At 37.3% G+C, this 25,420-nt stretch overlaps 6 protein-coding genes and 1 long non-coding RNA gene across 8 annotated transcripts; 4 read left to right on the top strand and 3 right to left on the bottom strand.

Moving 5' to 3' along the window:
- Positions 1-57: 57 nt before the first annotated feature.
- On the bottom strand, positions 58-2,840 carry LOC9305801 (endoglucanase 21). The gene is made up of 6 exons (XM_002867626.2): positions 2,218-2,840; positions 1,753-2,066; positions 1,217-1,681; positions 1,007-1,142; positions 754-926; positions 58-665 (listed from the first exon to the last, which is right to left on the bottom strand). The coding sequence occupies exons 1-6, from the start codon at positions 2,588-2,590 to the stop codon at positions 264-266; spliced, it is 1,863 nt and encodes a 620-aa protein (XP_002867672.1). The 5' UTR covers positions 2,591-2,840; the 3' UTR covers positions 58-263.
- Positions 2,841-3,116: 276 nt separating this feature from the next.
- LOC9303744 lies at positions 3,117-4,637 on the top strand. Its single transcript, XR_002330483.1, has 2 exons — positions 3,117-3,459; positions 3,719-4,637. It is a non-coding gene; the product is annotated as an uncharacterized LOC9303744 (long non-coding RNA).
- Positions 4,638-4,813: 176 nt separating this feature from the next.
- On the bottom strand, positions 4,814-5,462 carry LOC9303743. The gene has a single exon (XM_021018135.1). The coding sequence runs from the start codon at positions 5,367-5,369 to the stop codon at positions 4,932-4,934; it is 438 nt and encodes a 145-aa protein (XP_020873794.1). The 5' UTR covers positions 5,370-5,462; the 3' UTR covers positions 4,814-4,931.
- A 386-nt stretch (positions 5,463-5,848) lies between these two features.
- LOC9305800 (squamous cell carcinoma antigen recognized by T-cells 3) lies at positions 5,849-11,693 on the bottom strand. Its single transcript, XM_021017616.1, has 16 exons — positions 11,347-11,693; positions 10,944-11,077; positions 10,750-10,804; positions 10,305-10,520; positions 9,742-10,017; positions 9,357-9,491; positions 9,104-9,229; positions 8,883-8,927; positions 8,687-8,791; positions 8,308-8,450; positions 8,054-8,177; positions 7,659-7,733; positions 7,049-7,399; positions 6,858-6,950; positions 6,405-6,549; positions 5,849-6,290 (listed from the first exon to the last, which is right to left on the bottom strand). The coding sequence occupies exons 1-16, from the start codon at positions 11,569-11,571 to the stop codon at positions 6,061-6,063; spliced, it is 2,478 nt and encodes an 825-aa protein (XP_020873275.1). The 5' UTR covers positions 11,572-11,693; the 3' UTR covers positions 5,849-6,060.
- A 359-nt stretch (positions 11,694-12,052) lies between these two features.
- Positions 12,053-12,858, top strand: LOC9305799. The gene has a single exon (XM_002869682.2). It carries the CDS (start codon positions 12,302-12,304, stop codon positions 12,677-12,679), a length of 378 nt encoding a protein of 125 aa, XP_002869728.2. The 5' UTR covers positions 12,053-12,301; the 3' UTR covers positions 12,680-12,858.
- A 1,062-nt stretch (positions 12,859-13,920) lies between these two features.
- Positions 13,921-17,639, top strand: LOC9305798 (heat shock 70 kDa protein 6, chloroplastic). Its single transcript, XM_021017664.1, has 8 exons — positions 13,921-14,745; positions 15,068-15,320; positions 15,431-15,510; positions 15,616-15,758; positions 15,844-15,942; positions 16,072-16,261; positions 16,393-16,791; positions 17,036-17,639. Exons 1-8 carry the CDS (start codon positions 14,164-14,166, stop codon positions 17,444-17,446), a joined length of 2,157 nt encoding a protein of 718 aa, XP_020873323.1. The 5' UTR covers positions 13,921-14,163; the 3' UTR covers positions 17,447-17,639.
- A 798-nt stretch (positions 17,640-18,437) lies between these two features.
- LOC9303742 (MACPF domain-containing protein At4g24290) lies at positions 18,438-22,365 on the top strand. Of its 2 annotated transcripts, none has more exons than XM_021017724.1 (8): positions 18,438-18,654; positions 19,021-19,302; positions 19,447-19,685; positions 20,039-20,240; positions 20,406-20,474; positions 20,563-20,749; positions 21,022-21,188; positions 21,362-22,365. In XM_021017724.1, exons 2-8 carry the CDS (start codon positions 19,039-19,041, stop codon positions 22,052-22,054), a joined length of 1,821 nt encoding a protein of 606 aa, XP_020873383.1. In that variant the 5' UTR covers positions 18,438-18,654; positions 19,021-19,038; the 3' UTR covers positions 22,055-22,365. The 2 variants fall into 2 exon arrangements, with proteins under 2 accessions (XP_020873383.1, XP_020873384.1); XM_021017725.1 differs by having other exon boundaries at positions 18,444-18,654; positions 19,008-19,302.
- The last annotated feature ends 3,055 nt before the right edge of the window (positions 22,366-25,420 follow it).

The following is a 25,420-nucleotide window of genomic DNA, read 5'->3' as shown; positions in this document are numbered from 1 at the left end:
GAATAGAGAGAAAGAACAATGTGTAGGTTATCTCTTCAATAAAGCATAAAACCTTTCTTCCTTCTCACGCAGCTACTTACAAATTAGAAAACAAAGAATATACACTGTATACCTCACAAAACCCAGAGAGAAAACAATCAATGTTTGGTTTCTCAGACCACATTTTATGTAATAACCTAAAGAAAACTACTTTTTTATGACTTGAAATTACTTTTTATTTAGGCAAAAAAATGACTTATTACATTCTAAAAGTTTTAGTTCTTTCAAGGTGTCCAAGGTGCTGGAGGCGGCGGTGTAGCCATGGGCAATGGAGGTACGGCAGAGAACATAGTGTTTTTGTCAATACCACCAACAGGTTTCTCTCCTGATAAAGCCACCAGAGCGGCGACTAGACCCGCATTACCCGCTAGAGTCGGCTCTGTGTAGTTGTAGTTTGAACGAACATCATGGAATCCGTCATGCTTGTCTGGTCCAGCAACCATTGCTCCATCAATCGTGTTTGGGTTACCTTTTTTGCTCTTTTTCCATTTCAATCCTCCTGTGCAGGTTTCTCTCTTGTTCTTTGGAATTGAAGCTCCTCTGTGATGCACTTGTTTCGGGTACCGTTGCCCATAACCCACAACATAACTCATCTTCCGAGGGTTTTTACCAAGTATGTAATCAATCTGCCAAAACAAAAGACACAAAGTTCCATCAGATAAGGTCCTTCAAAATCTTGTTTATTTTCCTTCATTTGTGAAGTGTGAAGCATACCTGGGATCTTGAAAAGTCGCGTAGTAATTCAGTAGTATAGAAGTTAGGACCACAGTACCATCCAGGAGTATCAGCAGCATCTAGATAATCACTGAATAGCGCCGCTAAGAAAGCCGCATTTGCCACATATTGGAGAGGCTGTGGAGCTCCATGGTTCAACTGAATCAAACCTCCTGTAGAGATGATACCAAGATTATTTTCTTGATCACATTTTCAAAACGTGTGCAAATCCTCAAATTCACAGACAACTCACCACTGGTTCTGTTAAATTTTTTGTAATAAGGCAAGTAAGAGCACATAACTCTGCCTGTTTGGTTATGAAATGCGCTTAAAAGTTCTTCATATGGATATCCAGGGCTCAGAAACAGCCTCATCCGGGTTAACAACAACTAAAAAAGCACATAAGCATCAGCTATAATTCCAAAAGCAGAACTAAGGATATATGTCTCATAGAGTACCAAACCTGAGCCCCTGGAAGCTTGTTGTCCCAGCTAAACACGCCATAATAAGGGCTATTCCCGAAGGCACCAGCTTTCTTGGCCATGTAGTGACTGGTAACTCCTTCTAGATAAGTTACATTTCCAGTAGCATAATACAACCAAGCCCCACCCCATAATAGCTCATCCTCATACATGCTAGAGTTATAAAATTTGCTAGACTCTTTACCAGGGGTACTGTATCTATTCTTATTAAAAGTTGCAAACTTATAGAGCGTCTTAGCACCGTGAACAAGCTTTTCCGAATATAATCTGTTGTCCTTTAATACAATGGATGCTGAAGCCAGAGCAGCTGCCATCTCTGCAGCAAGATCCGAGCAGCTACTGTAGCATTGATATACAATCCTTTTATAGTGAATGTCCTCAGGACGCATCCAGCAGTAATGGTCATTATGCAATACACTTCCTCCACCGCTAACTCCAGATCCGACCTGTGCAAAAAGTAAGAACGTTAAAAGCTGGAACAGAGAAGTAAGATTTTCTAAAATGTGTTTTATTTTACCTGTTCCACCATTTCATAGATTATATCAGCACTACTATTAAAGGTCTTGAGAAAGTAATCAGTTCCCCATTTGATGAGTTCTTTAACATGGTCAAGCTCGCCAGCAGCTTCGTACTTTGCGCTGTATTCGATTACACTCCAGCTCAACATGGTCATAGCATAAGACATTGGGAAGTTGAATTTAATAGAATCTCCAGCATCATAGTAGCCTCCTACCAAATCTTTGTAGTATTGTCCTGGATCTCCCTTCCCATCTTGTAGACAAGAATCACCCCTCCACTTTACGCTATTGTTGTTCTTTGGAAGTTTCCCAGCTGCAAAGCAACATCATCACATAAGAAATATAATTGAGACATGAAGATAGGTATCACCAGAAACAAAAAATGTCAATTAAGAAAAAAGCTATTCCTTGATCCATGTTACAGACTGATTTAGTAAGAAAGACCCCAAATTTGTAGTGCTTACATTGTTGAGCATTGAAGAACTTGAGAGCTATGGGGAGAGCGATTGTGTAATTATCCAGTGGTGGTTTCTTGGGTTTGTGGTGTGGCAAAGTTTTAACGATCAACGTTATGAATCCAGAGAGAAGCGCGGTTACTACAATGATTCCAAGAGTCCAAAGAAAGATCTTACGGCTGACTAAGATACATCCAAGATCGACGTACTTCTTCTTCTTCAGCACTTTTGGTCCAAGAAGCCAACTCTGCTGTGTTTCGTCGAGTGGCCGCGAAGGAGTCGCACGGTCAAGGTCTTGTAGGTTTCGACTACGATCGTCGTCGGTGAGAGAGTCCGCCGCATTGATCTCCAGAGGACCGCCCCATGGATCACGTCCGTACATAGTGATCAGTCTTAATCCGATGAGATTTGCCGAAATCCGAGGGAAGAGGAAGAGCTTAGAGTGTGGTTTTAGGGTAATAGAGAGGCGTGTGTCATGTGGAAACTGTAAGTGAAGAAGTGTAAGTTAACTCAGTATTTTGCCACGTGGAATTTATTTGGTCGTGCATTGGATTTTATGTCTTTTTTTTTTTATAGCTGGAATTTTGTCCGTAGGCCCACTTTGCTGTTTTGGGTAATGTTTTAACGTCAGAAATGCAGCAGCAAGTTTTGTCTGTAAGCCACTTTGTTTTAATAAATTAGAGGGTAAGAGCATCATTAACGGGAGTATGTTAGGTAGATCTTAAGAAAATCTTAGGAATAAAAGTGATTAAATTTATTGAATTTTCTCCTTTAACACTAAACAACGTTCCTTAACTAAGAGACTTTTATTCACCTAAGAGACGTACACGTGTCAAGCTTTTATTCTACTCCTTTCCCTCTCTCTCTTCTCCTCCCCTCTCTCTCTCTTTCACACGAACCATGGAGGCTTTCGATTTTTAATTTGGTCTGTTTGGAAGGAGAAGTCTGTTGATTCTCTTCCAGAGACTTCCGGAATATTGATTCCGCCGTTGAGTAATCGGAGCTGATTAGGTTTGATTTTGTTATGGAGATTTTGATTGCGCTTGTGAACAAGATTCAGAGAGCCTGTACAGCTCTGGGAGATTACGGCGAGGGAAGCTCCCTCCCAACTCTGTGGGACTCATTGCCGTCGTCGGTGGTCAGGTTTGGGCTTTTGACAGCCCAATTGCATCATACTAGCTATTTCCCCTGCAAATCAGGATCTTGCTACATCTGATGCCATTAAGATCTCTCGTGAAGTTGATCCAAAAGGTGCCAGATTCTTCCTTCCTTATATGTTTGATATAGTTGCTTTTCTGAATTTACTTTGTTCTTTCTTTTGTGAGATATAATTCATTGTGATGACATAGTAATTATGGTTTTATTTCTATGGAGCATTATATCTATGATTGAGTTGTGGAAGTTGTGGAAGTTTCTATTCTTGTAATTAGCTGTGGAAGTTGTTTAAACTAAAATGATGTTATCCAATGACTAGGAATAAGACTCCGTTTATGTTTGATTTTGGTTGCAGGTTCTGTTTGGCTGCGAATGTGATTATAGGTTACTCTTGCTGGATTTAGGAATGGCAAGTTTTCTACATTGGTGGCTACAAATGTTGCTGCTCGTGGTCTAGATATCAATGATGTGCAGTTAATTATTCAGGTTAGTCAACACCTATGAACTTTAATCATTCTGGTTTAATGCCTCGTTGGTTTGTTAGAACCAAAGTTTATAGTTTTTTTGTCAAATTGAATCTCTGTTTGAATGTGAGTTGTGTGTTAAAGCTTGAATCTTTTTGTCAATTGTCTTTATGTGTCTCAAAAACCTCACATGGTTTTGTGTTGAAGCTCAATGGAGGAATTTCAGTCATCTATAGATATGGAGTCCCATAGGAGTTCACCAGAGAATGACCTTTTATCGTCTGTAGCTTTGTCAGGTCCTTTATTTCGGAGCACAATCTATCATCTGAAAGTACCAAGGTCTTCAATTACGTCTCTAGGACCAGAATATACACTTCAAAACAAGTCATATAGCCTATATAGTGATAAAAGACAATGTAGGAGCTTGACTGAAACTACAGTATATGAGAAAAAAATTGGCTTCTACACCTTTTATTTGAAGGTGGACCCTTCTTGGCCTCTCTGCATGTACGAGTTACGTGGAAGGTGCAATAATGATGAATGTTCTTGGCAACATTTCAAGGATTTCTCTGATGACAGTTTGCAAAAAAGAAACAGCATGCAAGAGACATGTTTAGTGAAAATGATAGATATCAAAGCTTGTATGAGTTTGGTTGTATGAATGTTTGTATTGGAAAATATTGTTTTGCAAAAATTTGAAATTTTTTTCTTAAGAACCAACCATTGGAGAACATTTTTGTTAAGATATTCTCTTTGTATCTTAGCTTTCAAAAAGCAAAATTTTAATTTTAAATAATGTTAAGAGCAAAAGTTAAGAGTCCATCAATAATGATGCTCTAATGCATTTACTTCAGAAACCAATTAGGTGAATTTCAGACGTTATATACTTATATATACCAAAGAAAACTTCAAATTAATAAAAATCTTTTTTTAAAAAAATTTAATATTACAACCATTTTTATGAGGTTACTAAGTTTTATTTTACATTTCTAGAAAATTATGACCATAACTTGATGATGATGTCATTGAGAAGATGCAAAGATGATACATGGAACATGTCAAAGATGTTGAATTATTCTCGCAATCGGTTTCATAATTGCTCAATCACGGTATGAAACAACGAACTAGACTCGAACTTAACTCGATAACACAACCGAATATTCCCACTGATCTCTTAGCCGTAGCTGGTTCTACAACGGGGACGTCACTAGTTGGATTCGGCACCATGTACTGTTGATAAGACTGGTAGATATGAAGATCGGACACTTGAGACAACAATAACGGGGTTGCTTCAACGATGGTTTCTACTTGTTGGTGAGGAGTATGCCAAGGAAATGCTGATGTCTCTGGCTGACAAAGACTCTGGCTCTCATCGAACCATAAAGGAAGAGGAGGCGCTGTGGGCTCAACCAACACCGCTGCTGCTGCCGCGGAAGAGTACTCATAAGAGCAATGGTGAGGCTGAGATGGGCAAGCTTGCTTACGTTTCCTCTTCTTTCTTGACCAGAACTTGAGCTTCTTCATTGCTTTCATAACCTTCATTGAGTAATGTTCAGGCTTAAGAAAATGGTCTCTGCGTTTTGTATCAAAAGGAGACTATTTTGTAACCGTTGAAGAACAAAAGTCAAAAAGTAATTTAAAAAGCATCATGAACTTCTTTTAAGCTTTTTGGGATCTTCAATCTTTGTGACCGTTAAATTATCACTATCTTGCAGAGGCCCCACCTAATTTTCATACCACCTCAAAAATCCGTTGCCACCACTAATTTTTTAGTCATTGATTTTGTTTGGCAGTCACTACAAAAGATTCCAAGTGTACAAAGTGAAATTTTTGCATGTAAAGCTTACTTCATGAGAAGGGTTTTAGTTTCTTCTCTTCAAAGAAAACATGTATAAATCACTTGGTAAAGCTCTCAGAATACATGACTAATTGGTTCCAACATCAATTTAAATGACAGTAAACATCAAAATATATCAACCCCTTTGTTTAACAATTAGAATAGTGAAACTGGAGAACTTGTAGACTGGCAAAACTGTAGTTTTTTTTTTTTTTGATATCATGTTAACATTTTCTGCTAAAAGTTTAGTGATAAAATAAAAAGCGTCAGACTTATGTGTGTTTTCTCTACACACGATATCGGAACGAAAACATGGTCGTCTAGCAAGACTAAAATTTAAGTCTAGTAGAACAAGACAGTATCCAGGGGAAGGAAGATAAGGACCAAGCAAAAGGCTTACTTCTTAAGGAACATATTCCTGAACTCATCATTTGATTTTGGCGTCTCATCTGCGCTGGGTTTGGGTGTAGTGTAGCCGAGTGGTTTAACTTGTCTTGGGACAGTAAACGTGTTCTTACCCCTCACCTCGACTTCATTTCCTTGCCTTACATCCTCCATTTCTCCACCAAGAGGTGCTTTCGCCTTCTCAGAAATCAGGGAGGGTTCCTTTGAATTCCCTGAACCATCTATGGAAGCAAGATCATACCAGTTAATAATTATTTAAACCAGAAGTAGCTACGAATTCAATACATGGCTAGCTACATTATGAAAAAAACCCAGAAAGAGAGATAGATTCTAACCATTTCCACGCCTAGTGAATTCCTTTTTACCCTTCTTTGGATTTGACCGTGCTATACTGATCTTCTTACCAAAGAATATCTTTCTGTTCTTTGCTATAGCTGCTGCAAGGTGTTCATCATCCACAAAATCAGCATATGCCAGTCCCTGCGAGACACAAGAGGATCAAGCTTATTAAGCCACCATATTGGCATAATCACTAAAACAGAAACTAGAAGGACCAAGTCATTGGCAGTATGCATCTAATTGTGATCTATAGTGCACAGTTCCTGCCAATCATTTCAGATGGAAAAATCTATTACAAAACTTCCTTTCCCTGCAACTCCTATATGGCTGGAATTTTAAATCCCAACATGATCACACGGAAACTGGGAAAGTCCCAGATTCATTAACAGTGACAGTAGAAAATGACATCACATGCTTAAGGTGTGAGTGTGTGAGAGAGAGAGAGAGACCCTTGGTTTTCCAGTGTCTTTGTGATGGAGAATGCGAATGGAATCCACCCCACCATCATCGCCAAAAAACTTACGTATATCTTCCTCTTGTGCCTGCCAACAACAATATTAGTAGCTTGTATCTGAAAATCCCACACATGTTATTTCAGTAGGCCGTCTTCATGAATTTTACATGAAGCTTATATACTTACCTTGACACTTAGATTTGAAATAAAAGCTGTACACTCGTCTGTATAAATTTTCGGCTTCAGAGGTTTGGCATCTTCCGTCTCTTCTTTATTTGAATCAGCTGTTTTTCCATTCTCTGCTTTAACATTTTTTGTGTTTGGTACAGTTGCACTCTGACCACCTACGTCCATTTCTTTTTGACCCTTCCTCTTCTGCCGCTTAGCCAAAGACTCTTCTTCTACATTCGGTTCTGCTTTTCTCTTTTCACCTGCACTCTTTTGTGAGTTATGCTCTTTCAGACCAGCTGACGGTTTGACTGGTGTAGACTCCTGTTGTAACCTGATCAATTGTAGCTCTTCCAAGCGTGGCATAACCTACGGAACAAAAATCAAGCAACTCGCATAATCTACAGCTTCTACAACTTTGCATGATTTATAGCACAAAATGCATCGCTCTTAAAACTGAACATCATAAGAAGCCAAGAGCAGCACGGTAGACATGAATCTAATCTTCATTTAACAGATCGATCAAATGTATTTATCACAAAAGAATTAACAAAAAAAAATTTCGAACCCACCCAAATTTATCAATATTCACCATTTTCTAGAAATGCCAAACAGTAAACAATAATACCTTTTGAACTGCTAGGTCAAAACCTTCCAAATCCCCATGCTCCCTTTCAAAGCGCAACCATCCTTTGCATATGTCCTGGAAAATTGTCCTTCTTAGGAAATGAATATAGGCATTTAGAAATTAAAGGTGAAAGCTCAGGCATACATGCTCTCCTGTTTCAAAGAAATGTCACGTATTGCAAATCTTCCTCGACCATCAAAAACACAAAAAACTCAATCTAAGTGCTTGTGTTGCAGTAGGCACATTTATACATGGTTTCTCTACTTTCCATTTAATAGACAGCCGTTTCAGTTGTATGTGAAGCTAAAGAATGTGTTCTGAGTCAAATAATCCTACTTGGATAACAAAAAAATGTTAACAGTAACACATAAAACAAGAGGGAATCGAGTGCATACTTCTGAGCCAGTTCCATCAAACTTTCTTGTATAGCACCTCCGGAAAATAGACCTAGCTTCCTTTATATGCCCCAAATGCACTTCCATATCAATGTATGCATGCCAGGCTGCTAGCATCCCACCACTGGAGAGAACCAAGTAAGATGAACCATAGTGAACCAGATTGCCTTATGCTGACAAATCTGTAATCTGCCTGGATTATTTCAAGTTTAAATCTGTAATCAATCAAATATAAAGGATATAGCTTGCAAAACCTTTTCTTCAAAAAGCTATCCCAAACACCTCGTGCTCCAGCTAGATCTTTTCCAATATTAAGTTCCAAATTAGCCCAATAAGCATGCAAATGTAGCAAACTGTCTGTATTTTGCATGTGAGGCGTTAGGTAATCTGATGCTTGCTGACAGGAAAGAAGCATTGAGTTAATTTGAGTGATTCAGAAGAGATCTAAGTCAGGAGAAAAGCTAAACAAAAGAACACTATTCTTACAGAAAAAGGTAATCTTATATAGCCTCTTAAATGGAAAGCTACGAAAAGAATGCAATTAGCTAAAAGAAGTGCAAGCATACAAAGATCTTGAAAGCTGAGAGCAAGAATTTGAGAATACTAATAAGATGGTAAAAGCAGCAGACAAACCTGAAAAGTTTCTTTTATCAGAGAATAATCCAGAGCCTCTACCATCCTAGTTGATAACATTCTCCTTCTCAGGCCATCTACTCGAGTGAGGTATAAATCCAGGTACTGATGAGGAACAACTCATAAGAAATATGTGGATAGAGTTGAATGGATACATGCTAGAAATGAATAAAACTTCATGAAAGTAAAGTTGTACCTCTTCAAAGGAGGAAAATGTACACTGCAATGACTTCTCAAAGATCTGTACGCAACAATTTGAATAATAGAATATTCTCAGTATAACTTTCTGAAAATCTCATAGCATAACACATCGGATATGGTAAGAGGAAGATAAGAGACATAAATCAATGTTAGGGTAAGTATCCTTTCCTTCACTATATTTCTTTTGTTTTTCAATTTTAACAAGTTGAGACTTACAGCATAAATCTCTTTCTCAGATGCAGAACCACGCTCTAAAGCAAGCAAATAACGTGCCCAAAGATCTCCAATCCATGGGCAACTTCTAGTCGCCCTAGAATAGGCATGCGTTATAGCTTTTCCAACCTGAAGCAGGAAGTCCATTGTACAGATCAAGTAGAAATTGTAAGAAAATAGCACCATAAAAAGACAATTTAGAAAAGATGATAGATAAAACGCCAAAAAGAAGCTATACAACAAATTCTTGACGAACCTTCAAAGTTTTATCAAGATACATGGTGTAGTCTATCCACAAGTCACTTGAAACCGGATATTCAGCCACAGCACGTTCATATATAGCTTGAACTCGGGTAGGATCTCCAGAAGTCTTCTCAAACTTTATATAATTCTACAAAGAAATAATTACAATCATCACGTTTCCATATAGATAACTTCTTTTACTTGATAAAGCTAATTACAAGAACAAAAGAGAGAGGAATAAGTTTTTAAAAAAAAAACGATGCAACACTAGCAAACAACATGCCCAGTCTGCAGATTCTAAATCCTTCACACAATATGAGCAGATTGTAGGCATATTAGAATCCAACTTCTACACAACATTTATGACAAATATGAACTGCACGATAAACCATACACACCATGAATTCTTGAAACTTTTCCGTGTCAGATAGATCTTTGTTAGATATGTGTTCTTCAAGATGGGCACGCTCACTATACATCTGCTGTGCCTTCTTGTTTGCAGCAGCAACTTGATGAGAAACCTTACTCAAATCATCAGATCCAATATCAAGGTCAATGCCTTGCTCCAACTCCCAAGCCTTATAAGCAATAAGGGTGGAGCTCAAGTTTTCCAGTGGAACAGACAAGTGACGGTGGAATATGCTTCTGATCCTTTGTATCTGATTATTTCTCTCCTGTAAAATAAAACTAAATTCATGATGCCAAAAGAACTATAAAGAGATGTGAATAAACAGATTTACTTCTACGTTAGAGCCTACAGACTAAAGGATATTTACATATCAACGACTAGCTCTCGTATATAACAAGGTGTTAGTTCTATCCACTGAAAACTATGCGCAGCAACCCATTATTATACTTCTATTTCAATTAGTAAAGGAATCATCCTACACAACCTTTGCTAAGATGCTGCTAGACTAGAGTGAACGAAATGTAGATGAACAAAATCAAGATTGGATCCAACCTCAAGGTCAGCCTCGTCGATAGTGGCTAAGACGCCTTGCTCAAATTCTCTATAACCTTCCCATATTCTATTGCCTTCAGTAACATGGAAGCCTGCAGCCGGAATAGCACGTTCAAAAAGACTCCGCATTTTGGAAATACCTTCAGATGGGTATCCACGTACTGATGGATCAAATTCTAGCAAAAAGCTCAGGTAGTCACACCAAAGAGATACAGACTGCATCAAAGAAAAGCTATTAGCTTATTGATTTAACGTGGATAGATAATAAAGCATCGCTGCCTTATAATTGCAATACTAAATATTTACCAGAGTGTTAAAACTTTGGTAACCCTAACAGAACAATTCGATATTGCATACCAGAGTATTACTTTAGTCAATCTATCTAACAAAATGATAATAGTATGATTATTCAAGCTGTTATATCCAGTACAGAAGCAAAAAATACCTGATAATCAGAAAGTCCCCGTTCATAAAGCATCACAACTTCAGGCACATTCTCACTGCAGAAGACAGATAAATGTAACAAAGCTTTCAGAGGGTCTGTTAAAATTGCATGCCAGAACCGTAACAAAGAATGACCATCTGAAGCCTATGATAAAACGAAAGTATGAGCCAAAGAAGTGCAAATATTAATTTTACCTAGAGGCTAGAGATGCTTCATCCCTTGCCCATTCTAGCCACAAGGAAGGACTCAATGGAAATATGGCACTCATAGCTTCCCTTGCTTGTCTTAGCTTTTCAAGGTTGGCTGTTTTCCTGAGAAGCTTAATGTACTGAAATAAGAAAGCAAAAAGTCAGGAAAAAAAAATGTAACCAAGAAAAACCATCCATCTTCCAACAAGAGAGAAGACACAACTCAAAGTTTTCCAAAATATACACAAGCAATATCATTTTATCCCAAAGAAACATGAAGTTTCGGTATAAAAGTTTTCCCTAAGAAATCTGAAATGAAGATTATCAAATTTTGCTTTCCTCTCAGGTTCTGAGTGAGCTAAAACGACAATTTATAGCAAAAGGGGAAGGTAGAGAGAGTGATTGTTACTTGGACATAAGCATCGTAGTTGTAAGGATTGGCGGAGAGCTCCGACTCTAGGGTTTGAATCTGCTGATTCGACTCGGCTTCATCCTCTGAGTCGGAATCAGACTCGCCGGAATCATCCGACGAGGGGGGATCAGGTCGGGGAGCGGCAGGGTTTTCGGTAGAAGCGTCGTCGTCCATCTTCTGGTCGCTGCTACTGACGACGAGTTCAGTGTCATCATCCATCATTTTCTCAAGTTTCCGAGTTGGGGATTTTTGGGTTTAGGGTTTTGTACCACCAATTTTGCAATTCCTCTCAATTAACTAGCCCTTGCGTCACACATTCAGACCATTTTTTATTTCACGTTTTTTTTTTTTCTTATAGATTTATATTAGGGTCTTGGGTCATTAAAAATCGAATAAAATACCACAAATTCAAAAACTATATTCAAAGATCACATAATTTTTGGATAAAATATACTTATCATTTCCCTAACTAATCAAGTAGCATGATACTGTATTATGATGGCAAAAAGAAGAAATGATTATCAACTATATAAAGAAATCTACATAGCCAACTACAGTAAAATCTTTGTACTCATAGTTAATAAGGTCGATATATAATTAATGAATAAGTAAATTTTGTCCCTAATTACAAGGTATTGACTATTGTGTTAGCCCAGAATATAAATCGTTTGACGTTTTTGTCTCCAATTAACTATTTTAACATATTTTTTGATACAGAAAAGTATGGATGCTATATGTAATGCCAAACATTTGCCAGACAAGTGCACATGCCCAATGTCAAAAACGTTAAATTGCAATCCCCACCAGCTGTAATATTGTGCGGATCTCATTGTAATAAAAATTACTCGATTCGTGAACCTCTCGACACATTTATATATATATGGCACATTACTATAGCTTAGAGTACCATTCATTATCAAAACACTGAAGAAGAAGAAATAGAGAACAAAACATGAGTGGCTATTCCAAAATGGATTCAACAGACCAGAAACTTGAGCCGGACCACCCTGTCGATCCTCAGACTCAGAAGCCTGATCTTGAACCTGTTGAAATGAAACCGAAGCTAAGCAGGAACAGGTCAGTGTCTGCATCAGCACAAGCGGTTCCTTCACCAGTGAAGATGTCTATGAGAAGATCCTCGTCTGTCTCTGAACGCTACTGTAGAATCTATGACCAGAGCTCTGCCACGACGTGGCCTCTTCCTTTCCATGAAGGAGATGAAGACGTCGAAGATGATGATAAAGAGAAGGTGCACAAGAAGAAGAAGAGCAACAACTTCAAGAAAATAGCATTCGTAAAGGCTTGTAAGCGTTTTTTTGGGATCTCGTGAAACCAGTTTTTGTTTTCCTCTACATCCATATCTATCATATAATAGATCTCATTGTTATTTTCGATTAGAGTCCATCTTTTTCATGAAACGTTTAATACAATAATTTTTTCCTTATAATTTTATCGATTGCTTTGAATGTTGGATCAGTGCTTTTACGAAAATCACAAACTACTTGCTCTTATTACTATAGTAGACCCATTGTGGTCTGTAAGTCTGAATCCGTCTAAAGATAACAAAGAAAAACAAATGTGTAAAGATAATAAATAACAAATTATATCATACTAAATATTAATTTATTTGGAGGATGAAGAGGATCCTTGACTCCAAGATTGTCCTTTTGTGAAAAACTCGAGAATCGTCCAGCCTCCAGGCCAATGCACTTCCACATGGAGTTCCAATTTTTATATTGTTTTCATCAACTCTCTAAACTATTTTGGAGTAATCACATTTTATATAGATAAAGCAGATTTGTATATAAGATTAGACATTATAACGAATTAATTGGTCAAAAGGTCAATGCTTTCTATGCCACCAAAGTCAACTTAAGGTCCAAAAACATTTTAGTAAAAAAAAGATGTGATTTCACTAGTGAATTGATGGTAAAAATATAAGTTTAACAAACTTTTCTAGAGCCTGATAGACCAGTGGTAACTCTTTGGTACATGTTTCAACTCAATTCTTATGTGTAAGAAAACTTTGAGGTATATAATAAAACCCATGATAATAAGATAATTTTGTGACAAAAAAACAAAAAAAGATGAAGATAAATTTGTGACAACAATGTCGAGGCAGTCTCCACCGCACATGAAATTCCATCATTACCATGGTCATGGATCGAACATGATTCTCTCTTTCCTTTGCTATATCTCCTTTTGGTTTGTTTTTGAGCGAATTTTCTCTCTTATCTATTTTACAACTTATAGCTTTAATACATGTTTTTTTTTAGCTAAGAATGTAAATATTCATTAAAAATGAAATGTTTAGCTTTAATACATGTTTGTGAAGAACTGAAGATGTATCAAGACTATCTAAACATTCTCTTCAATCTCGGATTAAACACTCTCAATGGAATGTGTAAATGAGATTTTCGATCAAATGAAATTAAGAGTTTCATCTAGTAGTGTATAATGACGACCATTCGAATACCATCGTCATTTCTCTCACTTGGTTCACCTAAAACGTACCTCAAATATCTCAAGCTAAGTGATCCGTGGCGTTTGAGAAGTTTAAGAGATGGTGGGCTTTTGTGAAAAGTCTAGATGTTTCTCATCACAAGTCTGGAGATATCTCTAGTATACAAACACTTGTTGGCCTAGTGAAGCCCATTCATCTTCTCTTCTCGAAACTTCAACTGGGTCCACATATTCTCTCCCACCTTCCTCTTATCTTCTCTTCCTTCTATATCTCTTCTCCACTTTCCCTTAGGGTTAACCCTCCTTTCAGTCTTCGTCTATTGCTTACTCAAAATCACTTATCTCGGAAAAATGGCATCTTCCGCCGCCCAAATTCACGTCCTTGGCGGAATTGGATTCGCTTCTTCTTCTTCTTCCAAGAGAAACCTTAATGGTAAAGGCGGTACCTTTATGCCGAGAAGTGCCTTCTTCGGTACAAGAACCGGTCCTTTCTCAACACCCACTTCTGCTTTTCTCAGAATGGGCACCAGAAATGGCGGCGGCGCTTCTAGATATGCGGTTGGTCCGGTTCGTGTGGTTAACGAGAAGGTTGTTGGGATTGATTTGGGTACGACTAACTCCGCAGTAGCTGCTATGGAAGGAGGTAAGCCTACGATTGTGACTAACGCTGAAGGTCAGAGGACGACGCCTTCTGTGGTGGCTTACACGAAGAGTGGTGATAGGCTTGTTGGGCAGATTGCGAAGAGGCAAGCTGTTGTTAATCCCGAGAATACTTTCTTCTCCGTGAAGAGGTTTATTGGTAGGAAGATGAATGAGGTTGCTGAGGAGTCTAAGCAGGTTTCTTATAGAGTTGTTAGAGATGAGAACGGGAATGTTAAGCTTGAGTGTCCTGCCATTAACAAACAATTTGCTGCTGAGGAGATTTCAGCTCAGGTACTGAAGTTTATCCCTTTCTCTCGTATTTTCGATGTAGGAAGTGTGTATTTAGTAGCTGTGATGAATGTGGTTCTTATTTTGGACGTGGATATTTCACTGCTCTTCATGGTTCTGTAATTCGAGTCTCTTATGTCTACTGATATATGTGATTGTATTTAAACATTGGAACTTTACTCTCTCTTTCTTAAGTTTGGTCATCTTAGTCTTGTCTTTCCGGAATCTCTAATTGTGAGTTGATAGTGTTTGTAGTTGTTCCACTGTTGTTGATCATTTGTTTGTGTATGGCTTATTTATTATGGGTTGGTGGTGTCTGTTGTAGGTTTTGAGGAAACTTGTGGATGATGCCTCAAGATTCTTGAATGACAAAGTAACCAAGGCTGTCATTACTGTACCTGCTTACTTCAACGACTCACAGAGGACAGCTACAAAAGATGCTGGTCGAATTGCTGGGTTGGAAGTTCTTCGTATTATCAATGAGCCCACAGCTGCTTCATTGGCCTATGGGTTTGACAGAAAAAGCAATGAAACTATCCTAGTCTTTGATCTTGGTGGTGGTACCTTTGATGTCTCAGGTACTTGACATTGAACTTTTACTAAAAGTCTCTATGTATCTTCTTGAGAATAATCTTTACATGTCGTAGCACCATGTAATATGTATTTTGTTATGTTTCTTATTTTACAGTGCTTGAGGTTGGTGATGGTGTGTTTGAAGTGCTTTCCACTTCTGGGGACACACATTTGGGTGGTGATGACTTCGACAAGGTGAGTTGCTCACAATAATTTTTAAGTCCTTGGGCAAAGAGGTTTTTGAATCTGTATACTCTTTCTTCTGTGCTTTACTTGATAGATTCAACTTTTGCGATGCAGAGAGTGGTTGATTGGCTTGCTACAGAATTCAAGAAAGATGAAGGGATAGATCTTCTGAAAGACAAGCAAGCACTTCAGAGGTTAACAGAGGCAGCAGAAAAAGCTAAAATTGAGCTCTCCTCGCTGACTCAGACAAATATGAGGTACTCTTACTTTTTCTCCCCCAAATTTTTGACTTAGTACTTTCACAAGTATGCGGCTTCTGATCGTAATTAATTGTGTGCCTAGCTTGCCATTTATCACCGCCACAGCCGATGGACCTAAACACATAGAAACCACCCTCACACGTGCCAAGTTCGAAGAATTGTGTTCAGATTTACTTGACAGGTAATTTTAGTTACAGTTCTTATGGCTGTTATTTAAGCCCGACAAGTAAACAGATTGCTGTGTGTTCATTCTAGAGCTTTTGATTAAATAATGGAGGCTTAAGATTCTTACCATGTATCTATCATACAGGGTCAAGACTCCCGTCGAAAATTCTCTGAGGGATGCAAAGCTCAGCTTCAAAGATATTGATGAAGTTATCCTTGTTGGTGGATCCACACGTATTCCTGCTGTTCAAGAACTCGTGAGGAAGGTGACTGGGAAAGAACCTAATGTCACAGTAAATCCTGATGAGGTTGTAGCTTTAGGTGCTGCAGTCCAGGTGAGTTCTCGTGAAACTTGTTACTTCACCCTATTTAGTTCTTGATTTTAACAATCGAGGTGTCATGCCCTTGATACCCTTCTGGCAACTGCAATGAGTTCTTATCAAGTGCCATTCTCTTATGACTCCAGGCTGGTGTGCTTGCCGGAGATGTGAGCGACATTGTGCTTCTTGATGTGACACCGCTTTCCATTGGTTTGGAGACCCTTGGTGGTGTTATGACTAAGATTATTCCAAGGAACACTACACTACCTACTTCTAAATCAGAAGTCTTTTCAACTGCTGCTGATGGGCAGACAAGTGTTGAGATTAATGTGTTGCAGGGTGAGAGGGAGTTTGTTCGGGATAACAAGTCTCTTGGTAGCTTCCGTCTAGATGGTATTCCACCGGCACCACGTGGAGTTCCACAAATCGAAGTTAAATTTGACATTGATGCCAATGGAATTCTATCTGTCAGTGCTGTTGACAAGGGCACAGGAAAGAAGCAAGACATCACCATTACTGGCGCAAGTACATTGCCCAAGGATGAGGTGCGTTCACTTTAGGAATGAAACCACGTTGCTTCATTAATAACTTGTTTTTGTCAGTTCCATTTTTGAGGTTTAGTGATTTTCTACTGATTGTGAAAGTGGTAGTCCTACCTTATGTTAACTGGTAGCATTCTCGTTATTACTATCACTTAATGGCCGTAGCTATCTCCATTTTCACAGGATGTGCATTTTCGATTATATTCATAATCATGGTAACAAAAGTTGGTGTGGATGAATGTTACAGGTAGACCAAATGGTCCAGGAAGCAGAAAGATTTGCAAAGGATGACAAGGAGAAGAGAGATGCAATCGACACAAAGAACCAGGCAGATTCAGTGGTGTACCAGACAGAGAAGCAGCTGAAAGAACTTGGAGAGAAAATTCCAGGTGAAGTGAAAGAGAAGGTGGAGGCTAAGCTACAAGAGCTGAAAGACAAGATAGGAAACGGATCAACCCAAGAAATCAAAGACGCCATGGCTGCTCTTAACCAAGAAGTGATGCAGATTGGTCAGTCTCTATACAACCAGCCTGGAGCTGGAGCTCCGGGTGCAGGTCCTTCCCCGGGAGGCGAAGGTGCTTCATCAGCAGATTCATCTTCAAGTAAAGGAGCAGATGGTGATGATGTGATCGATGCTGACTTCACAGACAGCAAATGAGAAAGCAAACTAGGACGGCTTTGGAATTCATACATGGGATGTAGTGGGACACGTGATTTTGTAGGTTGGATTTGAGAAGACGAATGAATTTAAGCAATGCTTGTGAACAACATCTATTTGTCGTTAGGAGGAAGCAGTGTGGTTACAAGAGGATGATGTTTAATACATAATAATATGCAAGCCTTCTCTTACACGGTACTTGTGACAATGCATAAAATCTACTACTAGGAAGGAAGTGGGGCTCTTGAGGCAATTCCCCGCAATTATAGCTACTCAAACCTTAAAATGGTTTTGGTCATTAACTTTGTACTTTTGCGATTATAAATTCTGACTAAAATATGTTGCGATTCACTCAAGTGCTATATTAAACACACAAGAAACGGATTTTAACAAAATTTTGAGGGTTTAAGTTTGAAATACTAAAAGAAAAAACTCTTAAATCTATTATGGTAATATAGAAATACATATTAAAATCATAACAATCTATTAAAAATTGAAAGTAAAATCAATATCCCCCACATATAAACGTAGTTTTCATTTTTACTTTTTTTTTTTTTAATTTTTTTTGTTAATGAAGGTTTTAAAAATCTATTTAGGTACATATAGAAACAAAAACCCAAAATAAATCTGGCCAATAGTTAAGGTTTCCCTGTTCCCGTCTTTAAAATGGTCACATTTCAGTCTCATAGTAGAGAGATGATCTCTCTTTGAAATATGAGAAGTTTAGTTTCGAGCAAGAAAAATATTTTGTCGTTGCTACCAAAATCCCTTTTAGACAAGAAAAGAAAAAAAAAAAAACCCAGCGAAGCAAATGTAATAATGTAACAACAGGCTGTCAAATTATAAAACAAATAAGCAACGGAGGAAGAGCAAAGTGGGAAGAAGATGAATGGGCCACACACAATTCCCAATTCTTTGACCGAAAGTTGACTTTTCTTCCTCGAGTCTTTTTAACTCACTTTCACCTGTTACCATCTACCTTCTTAGATTATTATTATTACTCTTAATCACTTTTTGATTAACAAAACTAATTTACTGCTCCTCCATTGAGGGTTTTCTTCTTCTTCTTCTTCAACCTCCTTTGCTGCTAAATCTTTCCATGATTCAGCTCCATGTCTCTGCAATCCTAGTCCGTTGATTTAGGATTCGTTTAGATCGTGGTTTTTGAGCTCTGTTGAAGATTCTCTTGAAGACATATGCTTGAAAACGTACTTTGAGCCCCTACTTCCTCTTTTTTTTTTACTTTATTTGTTTCTCTTATTCTTCATTCAAAGTCTTAAGGTTTTGCAGTCTTACTGTTTGACTTTTGCGCTTTTATTGAATTGATTGTTTTGAGACATTTGGACTTGGTCGTCTGTTCAAGATTCTAGGTCATCATCATCGACCTTCAGTTTTTGGTCTATATTTAGAAATCATGATTTCGATGATATCTTCTTATTGGTCAGATTTGACACCAAATGGAGAAAGTTTTAAACTTGTCTCAGAAATATATCTAAAGTGGCTTTTGATTGTTTTGTGCCTTGTTGATTCTAGGGCTCTAATTCTGTTTCTTTGTTTTTCGTTTTGGCTAACAGTAAGTCTTGTACTGAATCATGGCACTACGGCTACCAGCTTCTAAAGCAGCTGAAGTTGCGATTGGATCTATTGGCTGCGGTTATGATCTAGCTATTGATGTAAGGTTGAAGTATTGCAAAGGAGGTTCTAAAGATTCAAGATTACTTGATATCAAAGAAGGTGATGAAAATTGTGAGATTGTTTTACCTGGTGGAATCTCCATTCCTAATGTTTCCAAGTCTATTAAATGCGATAAAGGGGAGCGTATGCGGTTTAGGTCCGATATTCTTCCTTTCCAACAGGTATATTTCTTTGTCTTACAATGAAAACCTTTAGCTAGTTTCCTTGTCAGTTCACGCTGCAATGCTCTAGAGAGTAAATTTTTTACATAGCATTTTGGATGCTTTGTTATTTATATTTTGTTTACTTTTCTTATGGTTTTCTAGATGGCAGAGCAGTTCAACCAGGAACTATCTTTGGCTGGTAAAATCCCGTCAGGTCTCTTCAATGCTATGTTTGAATTCTCTAGCTGTTGGCAGAAAGATGCAGCCTACACCAAAAACCTTGCTTTTGATGGTGTATTCATCTCATTATACACGGTTGCTTTGGACAAATCTCAAGTGTTACTCCGTGAGCATGTTAAGCAGGCTGTTCCATCAACATGGGACCCTGCTGCATTGGCAAGGTGATTACTGTCTTCATAATTGGATTGTAATATTCATGGATGTATATATGGGAAGTTTCTTACATCTGCATATTTTTCTGTGAAATTGTTCGATAGTTTCGCAATAACATGAGAAGAATCTTTAACTTGTGAAGTTTTTTCTGCAATAGTTATATATATAAGTCCAGATTCTTCCAGGCTTTCAGCAAGTCATTTCCTTGCCTCAGTTTCTTTGTATTGGGTGAAATTGTTTTTGTATGACTTATAAGAATCACTTCTTACTTGTTGCAGGCATTGTTGCGTTAGTAACATTTCTTTATTAATTGGAGGGCAAGCGTTTATGATTAACACTTAGTCAAATGTTTCTTTACCAGGTTTATAGATATTTATGGGACGCATATAATTGTAAGTGTTAAAATGGGAGGAAAAGATGTGATTTATGCAAAACAACAACACTCCTCAAAACTTCAGCCTGAGGATCTGCAGAAAAGGTTAAAAGAGGTGGCAGATAAGAGGTTCGTGGAAGCTAGCGCAGTGCATAATATGGCTTCAGAAAGAGTACAAGCAAGTAGTAAGGTCTGTGAAACAGTTATTATTATTTTTGTTCCCCATCACTCAAAACTTTCTTATTTGTGCATGTCAGATATGTTGTGGCGTTTTGACATATAAAAGAATTACTACTAAAAATCTAGTGTTTCAACTCTCAAGTCTGTAATTCCTGTCTTTCATCCCTTGTTTCAGGTGGAAACAAAGGAGCAACGACTGAGATTTGCAGAAACCAGTTCGTTGGGCTCTTATGCAAATAAGGAGGTAATTTCTATTGGTACCGTAACTGATCATAAAGACATGTTATCGTGTGTGTTAGCTTCTTTTCTCATGAATTTGCATGTTTTTGTAGGACATTGTCTTCATGTGCAAAAGGCGAGGTGGAAACGACAATAGAAATCTAATGCATAATGAATGGCTGCAAACAGTTCAGATGGAGCCTGATGTTATCTCAATGTCCTTTATTCCAATTACGTCTTTGCTCAATGGAGTTCCAGGAAGTGGATTCTTAAGCCATGCCATAAATCTGTATCTAAGATGTAAGCCTACAAATCATTTGCGCTAATGTGCATTTCTTTATGGAATTATTCTTCATAGTAGAGGTTTCTTTTACCTTTGGACTAGAAGTTTGATATAGGTAAGAACAGTATAATCCCAAATGTTGTGTAATCTCCAAGTCCAGCTGGGTAGATAGGTTGATAAATAGGAGCATTACTTGCCATTTGTTGTATGTTTTGCATAAAATGAAACATACTATAAACGAAAAAACTGGGGTTAACAGACCAACATTAATTGATATTTGTATTTGTAGATAAGCCACCGATTGAAGAGCTACATCAGTTTCTAGAGTTTCAGCTACCAAGGCAGTGGGCACCCGTGTTTAGTGAACTTCCTCTTGGTCCGCAACGGAAGCAACAAAGTTGTGCGTCTCTGCAATTCAGTTTCTTCGGACCTAAGCTATATGTGAATACCACTCCGGTATGAGTTTGTTTCATCCCTAAATATATAGCTTGCTGATGCAGGTTGCGGGTTTATTTCTTAGTCAAGTCCGATCTCATTAACCCTGCATGGATGATTCTGCAGGCAGTGCGATTAGATTTTTTTTAAGTCCTCAAGCCCTGAGATACTTGTTCTCGTTTATATGGTTTCAGGTTGATGTTGGTAAGAGGCCAATCACTGGCATGCGGCTCTACCTAGAGGGTAGAAGAAGCAACCGTTTGGCAATTCATTTGCAACACCTTTCCTCTCTTCCCAAGATATATCTGCTCGAAGACGATCTAAATAAAAGTGTCCGGCAAGAGGCGCATGATCGTCGATACTATGAGAAAGTAAACTGGAAGAACTACTCTCACGTCTGCACAGAACCCGTCGAATCAGATGATGATCTTTCTGTAGTAACAGGTGCGCAGCTTCATGTAGAAAGCCATGGATTCAAGAACGTGCTCTTCTTGCACCTTTGTTTCTCTAGAGTTGTGGGAGCAACACTTGTAAAGAATTCTGAATGGGATGAAGCGGTAGGCTTTGCTCCAAAATCAGGACTCATCTCAACGCTAATAAGCCATCACTTCACTGCAGCACAGAAACCACCACCACGACCTGCAGATGTGAATATAAATTCGGCCATCTATCCTGGTGGACCACCAGTACCCACACAAGCTCCCAAACTTTTGAAATTTGTGGATACAAGTGAGATGACAAGAGGACCGCAAGAATCACCCGGGTATTGGGTTGTATCAGGTGCAAGATTACTGGTGGAGAAAGGCAAAATATCATTGAAGGTGAAGTATTCTCTATTTACTCCAATATTGGGAGATGAAGTGAGTGAGGAACCCTATGAAGGTTAAGTGGTAATGGTGGTTGTGTGGCTCAAAGGGTTAAAGAGGGTGACATAAAATAGGATGGGTGGTAGCGCCGTGCCTATGTTGGTGAAATAGACATCTTCGCCTACGGCCCACTTTTATGTAATAAAATCATTCAAGCGACCAATCCTATAATGTATGTATAGTAATTGTGTGTTAAGTAGGAAACGTGATGTACATCAGATTGAAATATTAGGATGATTCATGATCGCTTGATATCATAACCATCTATTTTATTTATATTTGTGATTTAACTTTTCTTCTTTGTACTTGATGAAGTATGATTTTTTCTTTTATATGATGAGCATATAGTAAATTGATGAATATAATTTTCATTATAATTCTATTCATAAAGCATTGTGGTGTTTGTGATATATATATATGATTATTTCAAATATATTTATTGCTTCTCATGGACTTAAATTTTTTAAAAATTTGTTTTAAGATGGTATCAAACTATTATTAGTACTCTTTCACTAGAGTTTCCTAGGGCTACAAATGGCTCTTTCAAGTTAAATGGGTTGAATATATTAAGTTGAAAAATATTGAGTTAGAAATCGTTCAGTCCGTTCATATGCAAAAATGTAGTTGATAAGTTGAACATTTTTTATGTAGAATTTGTTCAATTTTTCAGTTTTTTTTTTAAGTTGAATGGGCTGAATCTTTTTTTTTTCAACACTTTCATCTCAAATGGTGAAAATTTAGTTGAATAAACTCTTCAACCTAATATTTTGTGTCAACCATTTGCAACCATAAATTGAAAAAAATATTTGTAGTTTGTATAAACTAATAAAATTTGGATGAACTATAGTTTATATGAAGTAATATACTCTACAACTTTTATATGATAATACCATATTAAAAAAAAAATATTTGACATTTTATCATAATTTTTTTTCTAATGACATACCGCCTCCGGTCTCTAAATACCTAGGCACAGCTCTGATATGTTTGTGCATGTGTGTACATTCTTAAGCCTTTGTCATTTGTAATGTTAATGGTGTGTGGATGTGATTGGAAATACATGTCTTGTACATTTCCTATCTTTGGACCAGAGATTTTTGTTCGCCTAGAGAAGCAAACTACGCAAAGCATGTCTCCGATCTCTAAATACCTAGGCACGGCTGTAGGTGGTATGTTTGTGTCTGTGTACATTCTTAAGCCTTTGAAATTTGTAATGTTAATGGTGTGTGAATGTGATTGGAAATGCATGTCTTGTACATTTCCTATCTTTGGACCAGAGATTTTTGTTCGCCTGGAGAAGCAAACTACGCAAAGCATAGCTAATATGTCACTTTAAAACTTAGATACACAAGGAGTTGGGATAGTGGATATCTAATTTAGGGTTTGAATAGTGACATTGACAAGTATTGGTACTAAGCATTTGTAGATAGCAAAAAAAAAAAAAAAACTAAGAAGAAATTTGTTAATCTATAAATTAGATCATCAACTAGATTTCATAAATTTTTTAGAACAAAGTTTTCCTGTTTAAAAAGCTATCACTTATAAGAGATCATAATGAAACTTATATCTCTAATTATTAGAAAAGAATACCAAGTTAACTATGTGTTATTTTTCAATAAAGAGAAGCTTATGTTAAGAAGCTGAAATTAAAGAAAATAATCCAATTCATCTAAGGAAAAAAAAACTCGAAAAAAATCGCCATCTATTTTTTATTTTGGCCGTTTAATACGTATAGTTTTAAAATTAGAAAAAAATACTTCGTTTATTTAATATTGTCTATTAAAATATTCATGTTATAAACGGTTGGTGGATTCTTACTCACGAATTAACAGCCGTTAACATCGCTGACAGAATCATTTGACGGTGTGAAAACTTCTTCCGACGTGTCTAAATTTAGAGAAATTACATTGGATGACCATCAAAAATTTAATAATTTAAGAAGTAACCATAAAAAAACTTTGGGTAGAATATGATATATATTTATTGTATAGTAGACTATTTTGCCCTTGTGCTCTGTGAAAGGATCTTAGTCACCACCGCCATCGGGTCTCGTCCCAACCACCACCGGATCTCCGTCGCAATCACTGGATCTTCGTTACAACCACCGGCGAATCTCTTCCTTATTATGGAAGGATCTCGTCTTTACATCTCTCTCACTGGTGGTGGTGGATCTTTACTTTTTTCTTCCCCCTCCAAATTCCAATGTTATCTCTCCCTCGATATCCGTCGGTACGTGGATCTTCGTTTCTATTTAGTCCGATCACCGACCTTCCTTCTCTCTGATGTTCACTCGCTTCTCCAAGTTTTCTGTTTACCAAAAAAAAAAAAAAAAAAAAGTTTTCAGTTTTGCAAACATAAATACAGGGGTAATTTGGTCCAAATTTAATTAACATGGTTACTTGTTGAAATATAGATATTAGATGAGTATAAATTTAATTTTGCATACAAAATTGGTTATTGAGCTAATTCACCCCTACATTTATATATACAATATGTTTACAAAATTTTATAGTGTTAAAACTTCATCCAGCGTGTCTAAATTTATATATACAACTAGAACTATGCCCCCTGCTATGCATAGATAAATTAAATGTTAATTTACAGCATATATTAAAATATTTAGAGAATACCAAACATATGCATTAGTGTTAAAAAACAAATAAATTATATCGTTATTACGAAGCAATCAAATTATTTATGGTAGATGAAAATTTGTGTGAGCATACTAATAAGTTATTGGTTATGGTCTTGATCCATCTCGGAATATCCAATCACGCTAGTTCTCTTCATGTAATCGTCCTATTCTTGTTCTCTTCACCACTCATGACCATTGATCTCAAATGAGAAGGGAGATTGATGACGAGTTCTGATTCGAGAATGGAAAGTGGACAAAAATAATGGAAGAAGAATGGTATTTCTAACATTGCATAAAGCTCGTGAAAGAGAAGCTAATTGAGCCAGAAATAAAGAATTTGAGAAACGTAATTAGGAAAGAAGATTGAATCGTATAATTAGTTTATCAATTAAAAGAAGAATCAGTTGCATATGGACAGAAGATCGTGAGGAAAGTGGGTAATTATTTAGAAACAATATTTATTTTTATGAAGTTGCTCGTCAAAACTCAAAAAATTGTGTGTTTGCTAACGTGTCAAAAAGAGAATGTTGCAGTTATTAAAAAACTGACTGTTGATTTAGTAGATATAGATATGTTTAAAATATTTTGTAGTTATACTAATGCGGTCTGGTGGTAACGAAATTATGTTATTTACCCGTAGAACGTGGGTTCGATTCTTCACACACTCTGCTTTTTTTGTTCTTTTTTCCATTTTCATGCTCGGTTCTCTGTTAACCGGATCAAACCAAAAATTCGAACCGATTATCTTTTTC

The sequence above is a fragment of the Arabidopsis lyrata genome, assembly GCF_000004255.2.
Source record: "Arabidopsis lyrata subsp. lyrata unplaced genomic scaffold ARALYscaffold_7, whole genome shotgun sequence".
Classification (NCBI taxonomy): domain Eukaryota; kingdom Viridiplantae; phylum Streptophyta; class Magnoliopsida; order Brassicales; family Brassicaceae; genus Arabidopsis; species Arabidopsis lyrata.
Note: the sequence above shows the minus strand (reverse complement) of the source record. Positions and strands in the feature narration are given on the sequence as shown.